We start from the raw sequence: 16375 nt of genomic DNA, 5'->3' as shown, positions 1-16375 counted from the left end.
AAATGAATTTTTAAAAGTCAGGAAGCCAATGGCAAACTTTGGCTTAGAGGTTTATAATTTACAATCTTTTGGCAGCAATTCTACTAAAATGAAATTCTGAGCAACTCAAGAACTGTCTAGAAAGACTTCACAGCTCTGGGGAACTTGTCCCTCTGCAAGATGGTGCCTGTGAATGGCAGGAGCCTTCAGGGAGGCCCCGCTTGTCTGCTGCAGAGCCCCAAGGAGAGCCCCTCAGTGAACTGCTCCAGGGACACGCTGCGAGTCCCGCTCAGGCCCCGGAACGTGAGCACCAGCGTGCTGCCGGGGGAGGGGTGGAGGTCGGCACCTCCGAGCCTGCCCTCAGCGTCACGCCCACACCTGACTTGCGTACACAGCACTCTGGTCAGTGAGGCACGGACACAGGTGCAGCTCATAAAGACCGCCAAGCGGGACGTGAGGACAGCTCCTAATCCCCACCCCCCTCTCTGGCAAAGTCTGTCAGTTGTCCAGATTCTTCACTGCAGGCTACAAATGCTCTAAGCCTTCTTCTCTTGGGTTAGTGCAGCTGATGGTGTTTCCCTATCAGGGAGTGCAGAGAAGAGAGAAAAGCCATTCCAAGAAGACACCCCAGGAATCAGAGCACCCCTCACACCCTGCAAATCACGGGCACAGTGCAGGGCAAAAGAGCCCGTTTCATTTGCTGGGCTCCTGGTGCGGGTCTCCTGGGAGCAAGGCTCACTCCCCGTTTCCCTCCGTCAGCTCGAAAGGAGCACTCCCCCAGCCCCAGGATCCAGCTCCTTCGATCACACATGCTGCTAATAGCTCCCCTGAGGCCCAGTTCACTCAGAACTTGTTCTTGGTCTCATCTGATTCCCTCACAAGCTCCACTGTTAGCCATTTCAGAGTTACGGGAGGATTCACTGAATGGAAAAACTTTATCCTTTTCAATAATTAAATTTACAGACCCTGTGACTTAGTTCGTCTTTCAACATAAAATTTACATACCGACACTCAGTAAATATTGAAACTATGCTCCCTCAAATGCACTGCACAGACATCTTCTAACAGCAAAGTCTGCTGGCTTCCTTTCTGGTTAGTTCTAGTTTTTGAGCAGCATTTGACTAGTGAACTGGGTAATCTTCATCAGGAATTCGTGGCATGTTCAGAGAAGAAAGTGAAATCAGCACTATGAATGGTGTGTCATTATGCTATGCACGCAGTTACATAAACACTCCGGGTGCTGAGCCAAGGCGATGTCTCTTTCTAATCACGCAGGACCCCAAAAGATGGGACCTGGCAGAGAAACTCACCAGAAATCGCTTTCCTCCTGACAGCCAGACTCACGGGCTTATCTGAGCTTAAGACCTGGGCACCCTCCAGCTGCCTCAGACCCCGGAGTGCCACCTTGGATGTACTGTTTACAGGCTGCCTGGCCAGGAAGTGCCATTCCCCCAAGAGCTTCTCACATCCTGGCAGAAAGGCAGTACTCAATAATTAACAGTACTTAATAACGCTCCCAGTCTTCTCGACAGGGAAGGTCAGCCACGCTCTGGCAGGCTCTTCGCTGGGATGCCTGCACCTGCTGAGCCACTGTCAGGGTGGGTAAATCTTAAAAATTCAAGAGGTTATACAGTTGGCTACGTCTTGCCACTTCTGCTAAAGCTTAAGCCCAAATTCCATTCCTGTCAACCTGAACCTGTCACTTCGGCAGACCATGAAAATAAATGTCAACTGGGTACCTCTTTGAAGAAAAGGAAAGACTCTATCAAGGACTCTGAGGATTGTGTAACTTGACAGTGGCACCCCACAGAAGTAAACAGGGAGTAGACACAAATAACCAGAAGAACTAAGAACGATTTAGGCAGGGGGTGGTGGAAAAAAATCAGTTTTTAATTCCGCTATCTGGCAAGGGAGTATAAACTTTGAGAAAGAATGGAGGAATGACAATCAAACCCCAGGGTACCTGAAAAATTTTAAGACCATCAAGAACCCTCGGAGACAGCAATGGCTCAGTGTGGTATGGCCCTTTCAAGAGTCCAGCTTGAAACTCCCAGTGTTGGGCTCTGGGCCCTGAGCTGGTGGCCCTGGGCTAACTGACCAGCCACAACTGCTGCTCAAAGTTCAGAAACATGGAGAGAGAGGTAAATCACAGCCAAGAGGGTGGAGGCAGAAAGAAATCCTTTGGGCCTTAGAGAAGAATCCTCTAAATTCAGTTGTTTTCTAAAGATTAGCTAACTTGAAAATAAGAATTAAACTTACTCAACCCCAGCCTGTCCCTTGTACCAACCTTAAATTTTCCCCTTAGAAATCCAAAAAGGATTGTATCAAAGCTCTGCTCTGTGAGCAGCTGTTTTCACCGCTGAGCATGCTGTCTCGTGTGTCACTGCACTACCTCCCGATCCTGACTTTCCACTCAACGCAGGACTAGGATCCCACCCCGCACAGCCCCCTCGAGCACGGGCCTCAGAGAGGAGCCTCAGCAGACGGTCGGCCCGATGACCCCAGGAGCTGAGGAGTCTCCAGGTGTTTGGACAGCTGAAGGGAGCGTCTTTGCCAGGGAGAGGGAGGAGGGCAAGAGGCCTAGGACACTTTGATGAGTTGCCTAGTGGTGGATACTGCCTGATCAAATGAGTTCCCTGTGCTCCACCTGGAATGACAAGAACCCCTGGCACACATCAGCTTTTAGACAGGAGGGTTGACTTATGTGTCAGATGACTCTCAAATTCTGCAAATCATGCAGGCTTTGCTCTCTCCCTTTGAAGAGCATTTTAGACCAACTCCCAGCTAATGAGTTGTCAAACTAGATCATACCTGCCTGCATCTGTTTCAAGGATGCTGATTAAACAACTCCAGGGAAAAGAAACCATTATCCTGTTCAGTACAAATCTCAACTGATTTCTGTGGTGCAGCACGGCCTGCCTTGGATAAACAGCACAGATGGGAAGCCAGCTGTCAGCTCCAGGACATCATGTCCCTCATGGGCGGTGCACTCCAGCGTTCTAATTTACTAAAACGGCACCCTTGTGGTCTGAAGGCAAGGTTTCAAAGGGCCACCACCCTGGAATACATCCTGCAGAATGGAAGGACCCAGCTCCACATCTGGGATAAGAACAATGACCCAAAAAGCAAGCTGATAAGGCTGATCTCTAGTCACACATCAACAAGAGATTATGCTGTCTCTCATACAAACTACAGTGCTGGTATAAAGGGATCTGCAATGAGGGAAAGCATCAGACGCTGGCAACAAGAATTTTAGCCAGAAGACTCTGAGATGTGAAAAACACAACAGACCAGATTAAAAAAGAAATATATGTGTGTTCGTATGGTACAAATGAACGTGCAAAAATGGCCATAAAGATTTTAAAAACATTAAGAGAAGGGGACTAGCCTTACCAGACATTAAAACACATTATAAAGCTATAACAACTAATAGTCTGGTATGGGCACATGAACGGACAGACCAACAGACAGAGAGCAGATCAACAGACCTAAATACACACGCCAACTTTACATATTTCAAATATGTAGGAAAAGATGAACTTTGTATATGGCAGAGGGATCACTCAAAACATGACACGTGCAAATTAAACATAACAAGCTACTACCTTTACCAATCAGTGAGCGACGTTTCTACAATTCTGATAACACACGGCTGATGAGGGGAAGGGAAATGTGAACCCTCGCTGGTGAGGACACACATTTGTACACCTTCGATAGAAGGTAATTTGGCAATATCTCCACAAACTTTAAATGCACATAACCTTCAATCAATTCTAGTAACTTCTCTTGCATACCCTTGTACACAAGGAAGTATATGCGGTGTATTTTCAAACTGCAGGTCATCACCCACTAGTGGGTCTACAAAATAAATTTAGTGGACTAGAACCAGAATCTTTAAAAATGAAACAGAATAGAATGGAGTATAAAATATCAGAGTGCATTACATATAGGAAGGGTAAGTAAGATTTCACGAATCTTTTCTTACTAGTGTGAGTGTTGGGTGGTGATGTAATTTTTCTTTTTTTTTTTTTTTTTTACAGTGGGCCCAGGTCTTTTTCAAAAGGTTTGAAAGCCACCTCATAACAGCATTATTTATAATAGCAAAAGATTGGAAACAACCTAAAAATCGACCAGCAGGGCACTACTTAAATGAATGACGGTCCTTTCACACTATGCAGTCATTCACAAGAATGAGGCAGCTGTAAATGTGCTGCCATGAAGCAGTCTCCAGGGCATACGATCAGGTGGGAAAAGCAAGATGTGGAGCAGTGTGAGGTATGCATCATTTGTGTTTTTTAAAAAATATAAACTATAGGGGCTGGCCCCGTGGCCGAGTGGTTAAGTTCGCGCGCTCCGCTGCAGGCGGCCCAGTGTTTCGTTGGTTCAAATCCTGCGCGCGGACATGGCACTGCTCATCAAACCACGCTGAGGCAGCGTCCCACATGCCACAACTAGAAGGACCCACAACGAAGAATATACAACTATGTACCGGGGGGCTTTGGGGAGAAAAAGGAAATAATAAAAAAAATCTTTAAAAAAAAAAAAAATATATATATATAAACTATATACACTGAGTAACTCTGGAAGACACTGGTCACAGTGGTTGCCTCTGGTCAGGGGAACTGAATTAGGACACAGAACTAGTTTTCACTGTAATTCCTTTTGTTCTTTTTTTTTAGACCATGTATACACGTTACATATTATTCAAAAAACATACACCATCTGTACACACCCCAACAATCCATCTATCTACACCCTCAATGACAGCATGGTGCAGTAGAGCAGACAGGGGGATCTGAGCCTGGTTCCATCAATTACCCACTATGCGATCTTGGGCAAGAAATTTCATCCTGCTAAGTCTCCATTTCCTAAAAGCAAAAATGCAGATTACAGCAATGTCTGCCCTGGGGACTGAGGTGAGGTTTAAAGGAGATGAAGATGGAAAAATGCCCTTGCAAACAGTAGGAATTCCATAAACGTGAATTCCTTGCTTCCCTTTATAGACTCTTAAGGATCGTTTATACGAAGATCACAAAATCGTACATATCGACTCCTTTACAAAACTACAATTTGGGTTTGGAAATCTATGGCTATAATGCGGTCTCATTTTTGTTTACAAACTGTGTGTTAAACACACACATAAATACGACTTCATCCATAAGAAGAAGGTCATGCACCAGACTGATTTTGAGGAGGCTTTCACTTTAAAACACCATCTACTGTTTGAACTTTCTCATCGAGGATGCACTGCTATCATAATAGGAAACTTTTTAAATGGAAGAGGCTTAACGAAACAAGCGTGTCTAAAACCCAACGGGTATTCCACCCGCCTTAAGAAACTACTAACAGCCAAACTCCAGCAGGAAGATCAGAGAACCACACCAGCCCGTGGATCTGCAGTATCACACGACTGGTCCTTGGTGGAGGGTCTTTCATAAGGCTAATGGAATGATGCCTTGCTGTTTACTTGAAAGTGTCTTCAAACATCTTCTTGGTTGAGCTTTGTTGCAGTAACTTATCAACCCAGCCCCCCCGCCCATCAGCTCCCCCGACGGGGTCCCTTCTCTGGGGTCCCGCACCTTGCCATCAGAAGCAGTGTTGATCCTGTAGTGGTACACCCTCCCTTCGTATCTCAGTGAGATGGACCTCTGGCCAGGGCTGCTCTCGCTCTCCCGCACCAAGAAGCTGCCGTTGATTCCACTGCTCAGTAGGTATTCGGCGGCATTGCGGGACACGGGTCCGTGGTACCAGGAATGCTTCTCCAGACTGTTGACTGGTGTGATGTAGTTGCTTGGGACCCACCCTTGGCCATTTTTGGTTTGGGCTTCACACCATTCCCCATTGTGATTGTAGCCTAAGACCCGGAGCTTTTCACCTTAGAAGAAAAGAAGCAAAATCAGGTATGTCGGCTTTAAAGGCTAGCTTCATTCATTCTCCTTTCTTCTTGTACTACTATTAAAAATCTCCAAATTCCTAAATACCCACCTTCATTTTAACAAGTCCACATAAATATAGCCACTTACAAGTATGTAAGAGTCCATGTTTACATATAAAGCTTCCTGTTTATACTGATTATACAGATAAATATATAGCCTATTTTAATAAATCTATTACGTTCGCTCAAGTGCTCTGATCCTAATATAAGGAAGCTTTTTAGGGAAAAAATTACCTTTTCTTTAAAAAAAAAGTGTTCTCAGAGCTTGGTCCAGGTGCCTTTCAGTATGAAATAGGGAAAGCTCTGTTTTCGCTAAGGACTATTGTACAGGAACACTTCTCCTTAAGGAAAAGTGACTCTCTCTTGTAAAGATGCTGTGATTTTCTTAGATCTCTCTGCATCCCAACTTTAAAGCAGCTCTTTCAATCAGCAAAGGAGTGGCCAGTCAGGCCACAGTTTCCCCTGATTTCTGTCTCTTGCAACCACCAGCAGCTGCCTACAGCCGTTTTACCTTTAGTTATGCTTAGAGTGTTATCCCCACTGGCCACAAAATCATACAGTGCAACAAAAAGGTTGGGGTCATTTTCACTGGGACCAGCAAGAAGGTTTTCCTTGGAGTTCCAACGAGCTGCTTCACTGAGACCTTGGGGCTCGAAGTCAGATGCTACTGGCCTTTGAAGGGCTTCTGGAAGAGAAAAAGGGAAACAGAAGAAAGAAACAGGAAGAAGAATTGGGAAAAAAATTAGTTTTAGTCTCAGGAGCAAAAAAGGCCTGTGTTCTCAACATTATACATTCCTCATTTATTTCATTTCTTAACATCTGTATACATTACGTATTAGTAAGAAAGGTGGTTAAAAAAAACGGACTCTTCCTTTCTCAAATCTTGTGGAAAACACTAAGTATTTTTGTTCCAAGGTGGTAAAAACTGCCCCCAAATAGTTCAAGCTTTTTAAATTTGTTAATCCAAAACGAACTCAGAAATGGAAAGAGTCCATCCTCATGTCTTTGCTGTTGCTTACGTTAAAATATGGAGTGAAAGTTTCTTGCTTTATAACATTTTTAAACGTATCAAAGTTAATATATGCACATAATTTAAAAATCAAATAGTACAGAAGGGTCCATAACGAGAGACAAATATCTTCTATTCCACTCTTCTCTACACCCAGGGGAACAGCTATTTTTTGGTCCTCCCCATCTCCTTGAATAGAAGTCACCTCACTGTAGCCCCTGCTCTCCCACCCCCATCTCTCCTGTGCCATCCTCTACCAGGTCCCTTTGGGCTGTCGGTACAAGACTTCACCTCTATCTCTTGCTCTCTCAGCTAGGGGCCGTGTCTCTCAACCATTTACTTCACGGGCCAAGGATGCACCCACCTTCCTTCCAAGCTTGCCCCCATCTATGCTCGCTCTCAAATATGGCCTCCTTTACGTTTTCTTTTACGTTGTGAAAATTAATACCTTCCTCTATTCTGTAATAATAAAGTCTTTCGTGTTTTGTCTACAGGTAGATTCTAAAGTTGACAACCAACCCACACCTCTTAGCTGAGGAATATGTGACTATCATTCCCTCCAGGGCCAAACGGATCATTACTTTTTCCTTAAGTTTCTTGTCTTTCTTTTTTCTTGAACTTTGCTCAAACTTTCCAGAATTTCTCTGTGATAATGACGATATGGACAAGGGTTCTTTCAAACCAGCAAGTCTACTCCAAGTAGATCTCAACAGTTATAGGATATTATGGAGTGAAATTCAAATACTCACTTGAGGAAACTACAATGAGAAATCAAACTTTAAAAAAAGGGGGGGGATTCTAATTTGAAAAGAATGGAAGGATCTACCATATGCTTAAGCCAAACACCAATGATAACAAAACAATTTTGTTTTAATTTTCCCCCTTCATGGATTTAGATGACCCTCAAACATTTTTTCTTGGGTAATAATACCCATCTCAGAATGGGCTTGATTCTGCAGTATTCGCTTCAAAACCAAAACACAACAAAACATAAACACTGAAGGCACCTAAGACACCTGAGGGACTAGGCTGAAATTCTAGAAACATGACTCGAGAACTTTCAGAAACAGACAATCTCTAAAATATCTCTCTGGAATAAACCAACAGAAGATAAATAATGAAGGTTCTAGCTTTTGTACTATTGACTGAAGGAAACCCTACAACAATTGCTTTTCTAAAAGAGTAAATCCCAAATTCTGTCATTACTGTATTTGGTAATTTCATCTTATGAATCATGAGGGCAAAGACAGTTTCAAGAACGAGGGTCTTGTGACACTACCATTTCCTAGAATGCGGGAAAGGCTTAGTGATGAGTGAGGCCCTACTCTCAGAGTATTTATATTGGCTTTAAAAGTACATTTAGCGGGGCTGGCCCCGTGGTCGAGTGGTTAAGTTCGCGCGCTCCGCTGCAGGCGGCCCAGTGTTTCGTTGGTTCGAATCCTGGGCGCGGACATGGCACTGCTCATCAAGCCACGCTGAGGCAGCGTCCCACATACCACAACTAGAAGGACCCACAACGAAGAATATACAACTGTGTACTGGAGGGGCTTTGGGGAGAAAAAGGAAAAAATAAAATCTTTAAAAAAAAAAAAAAAGTTTAAAAAAAAAAAAAAGTACATTTAGCACCATCGTGATCAGGAATTGATCAATTAACACCAAAAAAAGCTGGTAAAGCAGGGAATTATGTTTTTATTAAAATACGTGATCGTGATCTCCCACCTGAACGTACGCTGGTTCGCTCGTCTTGGCCACAGGGCCAAGGACCGCCCTTTAGAGCGTGGGTATGCGATTAGAGTTGGGTGTTGTCTTCTTCTGTAAGTCCTACCTATAATGCATCATCTCACTTCCAGCTTCACTTTCCTGCAGGGGGAGGGAGAACTTAGAGCCATTTGCTGTATAATCCCAGTTCAATGCCTTCCCATTGGTTACAGCTGACTCACTCACACCTAGTCCAACAGCAACTTTTTAAAAGTTACCTGTCTTTACGAAGTCTGTCTAAAGCATTCATCTTAATTTTCACAGAAATAATTATCTTTTCATACTTGGTTAATATGAAACCAGTGAAATCCTAGTGATTAAAACAACAAATATATCTGAAATAAAGACATTTGGAAAGAAACAAAAGTGGCTGTTGGTGTGGCCCAAACTCAGGTGGCAGGAGCAGTGGGCAGCAGACAGCGGCCGAGGGCTGTCCCATCCTTATACTGTGGGCGCTGGGGAGGCAAGATTCACGAAGGAAGTGGGGCGTGCTGGTCAATTTAGCAAGTCAGTTACGTGGAAGCGAGTCAAAAGAGCTTCTATCGTCGTTATACTAAGTAAAACTATTAGGCAAAGGGTTCCTAAAAGATTCTTAAGGATTCTTAAAACAACTCTTGCATGTCAAAAGAAAAAGATAAATCCCTCCACTATGCAAAAATGGACCAAAACCATGAATAAGCAACTCACAGAAAATTTAAATCACCAGTAACCATGGAAAGCATGTTAATTCCCTCACTAGTAATCAAAGAAATACAAATTCTTCATCAAATTGGCAGATGCATTGTCTTGAGGCTAACAGTCAGTGTAAGAACCCAATGAAATGGCCACTATGATACAATGCTAGCAGTTGGTGTAGAAATTGGTGTACCATTTTTAGGACTGCCTCTGGAAATATGAACAGTTTTAGAAATTCCATGTCCTTTGATCTGCCTCTAGGAATTTATCCTAAGAGATCCACACAATGATTTGTATATACTGATTTTTAAATAACAGCACAGAAAAGAAAAAGTACAAAATATTTATCAACCTAAGTTAGTTTGTGGTCCATCCATAAGACAGAATATAGTCATAAAGCCATTCAAAACACTTTCGTAAAAAAAATGTGTAAATGGCTTGGGAACATACTCATAACAATTTCCAATTTTCTACAAACTGAAAGTCCAGAAGAACTACACTAAAACGTGAACGGCAGTTAACTCAGGGTGGCGCTCTAACAGTACCAGCAACAGCAGTTAACTCGGGGTGCTTGGATCACAGACATTTTACATTTTCTTTATTCTTTTCTATATTTTGGCATATTTCTCACAATGAAAGTGGATTATTTCTACAATCAGAGAACAATTACAAAAATAGAAAAACTGTTATAAATAGAAGGCAGCTGACACATAGATAATTGATCATCTAACATGAAAAAGTACAGTGGGGGAGGACAAAATCTCCTCAAGTTGTCCTGAAAAAGTATTTGTGCGTTTCCCTCTAGTGTCCCAACCTCATGGCCATGAGCATACGACTCTGGCAGACCGGGCCCACACAGGAAATGAAACGAAAGTCATGAATACAGAAACGCTTTTCTTCTCAAATGCCATTTGACCTCTTCTATCAAACATTCTGCAGCATCTGGATTTGATCAAAGTTACATAATCAGGGGAAGTGGCCTGGAAAACACCTGGAATAGGCAGAACATAGACTCTTGCCCAGGGATGACTATCGATTTGAAGCATGGGTGAGAGAGGGACTGTCCCCAACATGGAGACAGATGCTGGGAATTTCATACAAGGGGATGAGGCCTTTGTCAGGAAGGAAAGGGCCTCCCACTGCTTTTGATTCAACAGGACGTCAGGAAATCCAAGGCAGTCCCTCAATTTTCCTCTCCAGTTCTTGCTCCATTCCACAAATTAATGGCCGAAGCCCAAAGGGAAGTATTGCTCATGCATGCCTCTGGATCGAGACACTCAAGTACAGCCACAGTCCAACACCAACCCTTCCAGTCAATTCCCAGTCCAGGCTGATGTCAAAATTGACTCACAACGTACAAACGCCAAGTTCCTCGCTTCATTTCATAGTGAACTATACTCGTCAACCTTAAAAATGATCACAGCTTACAAGGCTAAAGTTGCAGAACGCACTTAAATCTTCCTTGCTTAATACATGAACTTTCTGCCAGTCCCACTGTCAGGAAGTCAGACCCCTAAAGAAGCCCAAAGGCTTCATTCAAAACGCGTCCAAAAGAGCTCCCCTCTTCTGTTCTTCCTGTGGATCTTCTGGCTATTGTTAAGTCTTGGGAAAGAAATTTTAGCACCTGCTATTCTTTTTTTTTTTTTAAGGAAGATTAGCCCTGAGCTAACATCTGCCAATCCTCCTCTTTTTGGTGAGGAAGACTGGCCCTGAGCTAACATCCGTGACCATCTTCCTCCATGTTCTATGTGGGACGCCTACCACAGCATGGCATGCTAAGCGGTGCCATGTCCACACCCGGGATCTGAACCAGCGAACCCTGGGCCACCAAAGTGGAATGTGCACACTTAACCACTGTGCCATCAGGCTGGCCCCTATTCTTCCATTTTTTAAGTGAACATTTTCTGTAGCATCCTTTCTGAAAAGAGTCATATTTTAAATATATTTAAGATTTGTATCTTCAAAAGTGCCTCTCATCCCATTTAAAACCCTTTTGTTATTTCACTATACTGTTAATGAAAAGGTTTCCACCCATCAACAAAACTGTGGAAAAGTCATTAATTAGCCAGTTGGGCGCCAATAACGGTGATACCTTAAAAATGCTTCCAAACCTCCAAAAAGCTATGGCTTCACCTATGAGAATATCAAACTGTTTGAAAATTCATTAAGAACAATGCCACAGAATTCTCTGGAGCCGTGCATGATTAACTTGTTGGGACAGTATTCTAAGAAAATGGCTTGGGTCTTTAAAGTACAGTTTAAAGACCATTATATACAAAAATAATCCTGTCTTAAAGTTGCGAGTCACTGATCAAAAATGTTTACCAAAGATTCTCCGATATGGCTTATCTGGTCTAGACTTCCAGGGGCTGCTGCTGCTGCTGAGCCCACCACTGGCAGGCAGGAAGAGGTAAGATGCGCACGAACTCCAGCGGCCTGCTACTTCACAGTCCCGAGGGGAGGGGTGACTTCACCTCCAGGAAAAACATCCCTGGGAAGCTCCCCACCTTCCTGTTGGCGCTCGGGCCCAAGGTCACGGTTCCCTCTGGAGTGCGAGCGCCAGCTACAGCTACGCGGCACCACCAGCTTGCGGAGACAGCTCTGTGTGGGGGAGGGCGCAGGGCGGGCGTGTCAGACGTGAGAAACATCCCCCCTACTTCTGCTCGCATTTAATTATTTAAACCGTTGTTGCTTTATTCCTGTTTCCTTTGTGGGTCTTTCACTATTATCCTCCAGTTCAAGGAATTTCTGTAACTTAAAAATCTATAAAACAGACCCTTCAGAAAAGAGGGAAGGCTTCGTGTTTTATTTCATGCTCTGTTCCAACTGATGAGATCATGCTCAGACTATTCTCAAGTCAGTTTATAACAGTCTCATACAACTTCTTATAAAGTGAGCTTAGAGGAAAAGTATTATTTCCCACAAGTTGAACTTGATGAAAGTCATTTTATCTACGCTCTACACAGTCCTTTATTTTGTAATTTAGACCCTCACCTGGAGCAGTTAAAATTGTTTTGAAAGCTAGTTTAGTTAAATATAGCCCTGGCATTAACTGCACACTGACCCGAATTTTCCCAGCACCCCAAACCACTGCATCAGCTGCTGGGGAGCAGGGTGGTAACGACGCGAGGAGTCACCCCGCAGCCTCTGCTCCTTGTGGGAGAAATACAGTGGATGAAAATTCACATGGCCTGAAGCGAAGTCTAAGAGAAGACAAGTGCCGGCCCGTGGATTAATTTATCAGGACACAGACACTGAGGGCCAGGAGCTGTGAGGGGTCAGCTCACTGGGGTTAGAAGGAGGTAGACCCCCGAACAAGACCATGCCGGCAAGGGAAACAGCATTAGCACAGGGATCCGAGGCAGCCTGACGCACCAAGGCCACTGAGGAGCCTTCACGGCGTGAGCCTCAGGCCCTCTGGTGATGCCTAGGGCCTCCCCCTCAGAAGGAAGCTTGTAAATGCATAAAATAAGTAAGGAGGACTGAAAGACAAACAATTTTACTGAAAGTCCTCACAATCTTTTCAAAAATTTGTGATACAGAGCTTCTTTATTAATGCATTAAATACATGCTTCTTTATTAACACATTAAATAACACGATCCAGTGGTAACTACTGTCATTTCAAAGTAGTGATGAGTATAAGTAATAATCACTCTGTTAAATGATATGAAAATATATGATTTCTATTGGTGACAGAGTCACAAATACTGCTAATATTACTGTGATTTGTTACCAACATCCTTAAAAGAATGAAGTACTAACTTTCAGTTAGAGGTGACTGAAATAAAGTTTTAACCTTTTCCCCTCCCAGGACGTGGAGCCCTGAATTCTATCCCAGACCCCGAGGGCCCTGCAGGTCAACAACTCCTGCACTATGGATTAGGGTCAGGAGAAGCCCAGCGATCAGACGGGGAGAGGGGCCAAGGAGGCAGCTAAAAATTAGTGAGAAATCCAAATTATGCAATTTTCTTTTTAAACAAATGCAGCTGTATTACTTCCCACTTATGAGCATTATAGGCAATAAATTAAACAGGTTTCTAGAGAAATCTCCTTTAAAAAACAAAAAGTTAAACAACAAAGTTATTTAAATTCGCCCAAAGTTTAACTGTTTCTTCTGGAAGCTTTTTGCATTCAAAAGTTCTCAGCCAGGCAGTCTCAGCAAAGAGAACTCTCCACCCCGCTGCCCCCATCGGGAGTCCAAACATGAACCTCTCTGCCCACACGGTCCGTCCCCCACCCTCCACCGAACAGCAAAACACACAGGGCTGCTATATCACTTGCTAAGAGACCCACTGTCAAAGACGTCTACGGTTACTGGAAATGGAGCAGAAAGACCCACATAAAATGGGACCCCAGCACTTTCAAACTACTCTGAACACCTGTCACTGACCCCCCGCCCTCGGCCCAGTAAGTTCACACCCATATTCGGGCCACTTGTCCTCCCACATGTCTCTGGTCAGTCCTGTCCTTTCCATGACTCACCACACCCTTGACTGGTTTCCCTCTCTGACCCTGCCCCCTCCCTTCCACCTCCACACTGCCACCAGAGGGGTCTTTCTAAAATGCAAACCCGACCAAGTCACTCTCCTGTTAAAGTCCCATGGAGATGGCTGCTGGCAGAGGAGCAAGAGAGAAGGCTGGGGAGGCAGCCCTGCCTGTCGATGCGCAGTCCCCATTTACTAGCAAGTGTCTTCTGTAGCACCGTAAGGAAGAGAGTTATCATGGGCCTTGCAGAGTAGCTGGCAGTTTGCAGATAACGTGGGGGACACTGCTCCTAGCATGTAACAGGCCCTCAAAAACTGGTTGGGTTGTTATTATTACCACGACCATAGGAAAAGTCCAAGTTCCCCAAGAGGGCACATGAGGAGGCCCTGCAGGGTCTGGCCTGGGATCATCTTCTCCCACGACCCCTACTTTTCATTCCAGACTCCCCAAATGCATTGCAGTTTCCCCCACACAAAACCCCACTGCTGCCTCACCTGTGTGCACTTGACAAGTGCCATACACTCTCCGTGGAATGCCTTCCCAGCCTACTTACTGCTCATCCTCCTGACCTCACTACCTATAGTCAGCCTCTGGCTGGTCCTTCCTCCTCCCTACCGCCTTGCCCCCAATTGATTACTTCCCCTTCCCCTCACTTGGGTACCTGGTGTCTGTTTCCATTACCGCCCTGCAACACACAGTAAGGAATCTGTTCACATGTCCCTTGCAGTGCATTAACCCTGGACTCCAGGGTGGACAACTTTGTTCAAATCTCAGCCCACCATGTCTTAAAGATACTAATTTCTGAGCCTCAGTTTCTCAACTACACAATAGGGCAACAATGGTATCCATCTAGTTGGGCTGTCAGGAGGGCTCACCCTACATGCACAGAATTTTTTTTTTTTGAGGAAGATTAGCCCTGAGCTAACTACTGCCAATCCTCCTCTTTTTGCTGAGGAAGACTGGCCCTGAGCTAACATCTGTGCCCATCTTCCTCTACTTTATATGTGGGACGCCTACCACAGCCTGGCTTTTGCCAAGTAGTGCCATGTCTGCACCCGGGATCCGAACCAGTGAACCCCGGGCCGCCAAAGCAGAACACGCGCACTTAACCGCTGCACCACTGGGCCGGCCCCCATGACAGAATTTTTGCAGGAACGTCAGGTGTAGGATCTGGCACTAGGGCACGGCACTACAGGGCAATTACTCCTTCACTTACTGTTGTCACCACAATATGGTACACTCCTTTGGGGCAGAGACCACGCGTTCTTATCATAGAATCTTCAGCAATGCAGACTCCTGCATAGCGCTGTGCAGGACATACAGTACCGGCTCCTGTGTATTAAAATGAACTTGTATGTAGGGCCAGCCCGGTGGCACAGCGGTTAAGTGTGCATGTTCCGCTTCGGCGGCCTGGGGTTTGCCGGTCCGGATCCCGGTGCGGACACAGCACTGCTCATCAAGCCATGCTGTGGTAGGCGTCCCACATGTAAAGTAGAAGAAGATGGGCACGGATGTTAGCTCAGGGCTAGTCTTCTTCAGCAAAAAGAGGAAGATTGGCAGCAGATGTTAGCTCAGGGCTAATCTTCCTCAAAAAAAAAAGAAAGAACTCATATGTAGAACACCCTGCACCTCTCGGTCTTTGGCAACAAGGTAAAATATTAAGTCATGGCTGAAGCCTGCACCTTGATTATCTGTTAACCTGCAATAATAGAAATGACAGACAGTAAATATGAAAAGCAAATGTAACCTGACCAGGAAAACTTTTATAAAAATCTAGGAAATGCAATAATTTTTTTAATGGATTGTAAACCATGACCAAGATCCTAAAAGAAGGTGTAACATAAAAGTCCATTTCTCTGTGCTTTCAAAGGAAATAGGCTTTGTTACAGTCTCCTAACAGGCAGACCGCCCCCTGGTTAGAGCCCTGAGGCCTCCACACACGTTTTGTCTGTTCCACGAACCCCTGCACTGGCCCTGACTCAAACTGCCCGCAGTGAGCCTGCTAACCATAAAGCCTCATTTGCATCCTGTCACAGGCCCTTTGCAGTAGGCCAAAAGCCTCCCCCTCTGCCGCCAGGCCTGGGATGATTTGAAAGCACTCGTTTCAGATTTCCTGTTCTCTGGGAAAGTGTCATCAAGGACTCCTGGGTCCGTTTAGAGCTGAGTCACTGAAGTAAAGGGGCTCCCCAACGGCAGGCCATCTCCCCAGAATGTCTTGTTAGCCAGTATTATTTCTATTGCTAATCTGAGTAATTGAACGTGACCAAAAAAAGGTATTTTGACTCCAAAAAGCAGTGGCTAATTCTATTTATGGCCAGCCTTTAAATTCAATTTTAAGGTATTCAATGTACAACACTATTGGCTAAATTTGAGGACTGGTAAGATTGATAAGAATTAGGTCTCTAGGGGCCAGCCCCGTGGCCGAGTCGTTAAGTTCGTGAGATCTGCTTTGGTGGCCCAGGGTTTCGCCGGTTCGGATCCTGGGCATGGACACAGCACCGCTCATCAGGCCATGCTGAGGTGGCGTCCCACA

General features: G+C 44.8%; 1 protein-coding gene across 3 annotated transcripts in view; it reads right to left on the bottom strand.

The window, feature by feature from the left end:
• The window catches only part of ABL1 (ABL proto-oncogene 1, non-receptor tyrosine kinase), a 139234-nt gene that overhangs the window by 22891 nt on the left and 99968 nt on the right, over positions 1–16375 (bottom strand). For all 3 annotated transcript variants that reach the window (XM_008537904.2, XM_070595240.1, XM_070595241.1), the window contains exons 2-3: positions 6426–6599; positions 5559–5854 (exon numbers count right to left, since the gene is read on the bottom strand). In XM_008537904.2, coding sequence (XP_008536126.2) covers positions 5559–5854; positions 6426–6599 — 470 coding nt within the window. The remainder of the gene's footprint in view (positions 1–5558; positions 5855–6425; positions 6600–16375) is intronic.

This window comes from Equus przewalskii, chromosome 26 (assembly GCF_037783145.1).
Source record: "Equus przewalskii isolate Varuska chromosome 26, EquPr2, whole genome shotgun sequence".
In the NCBI taxonomy this organism is placed as follows: domain Eukaryota; kingdom Metazoa; phylum Chordata; class Mammalia; order Perissodactyla; family Equidae; genus Equus; species Equus przewalskii.
This window is presented reverse-complemented; position numbering and strand designations above follow the sequence as displayed.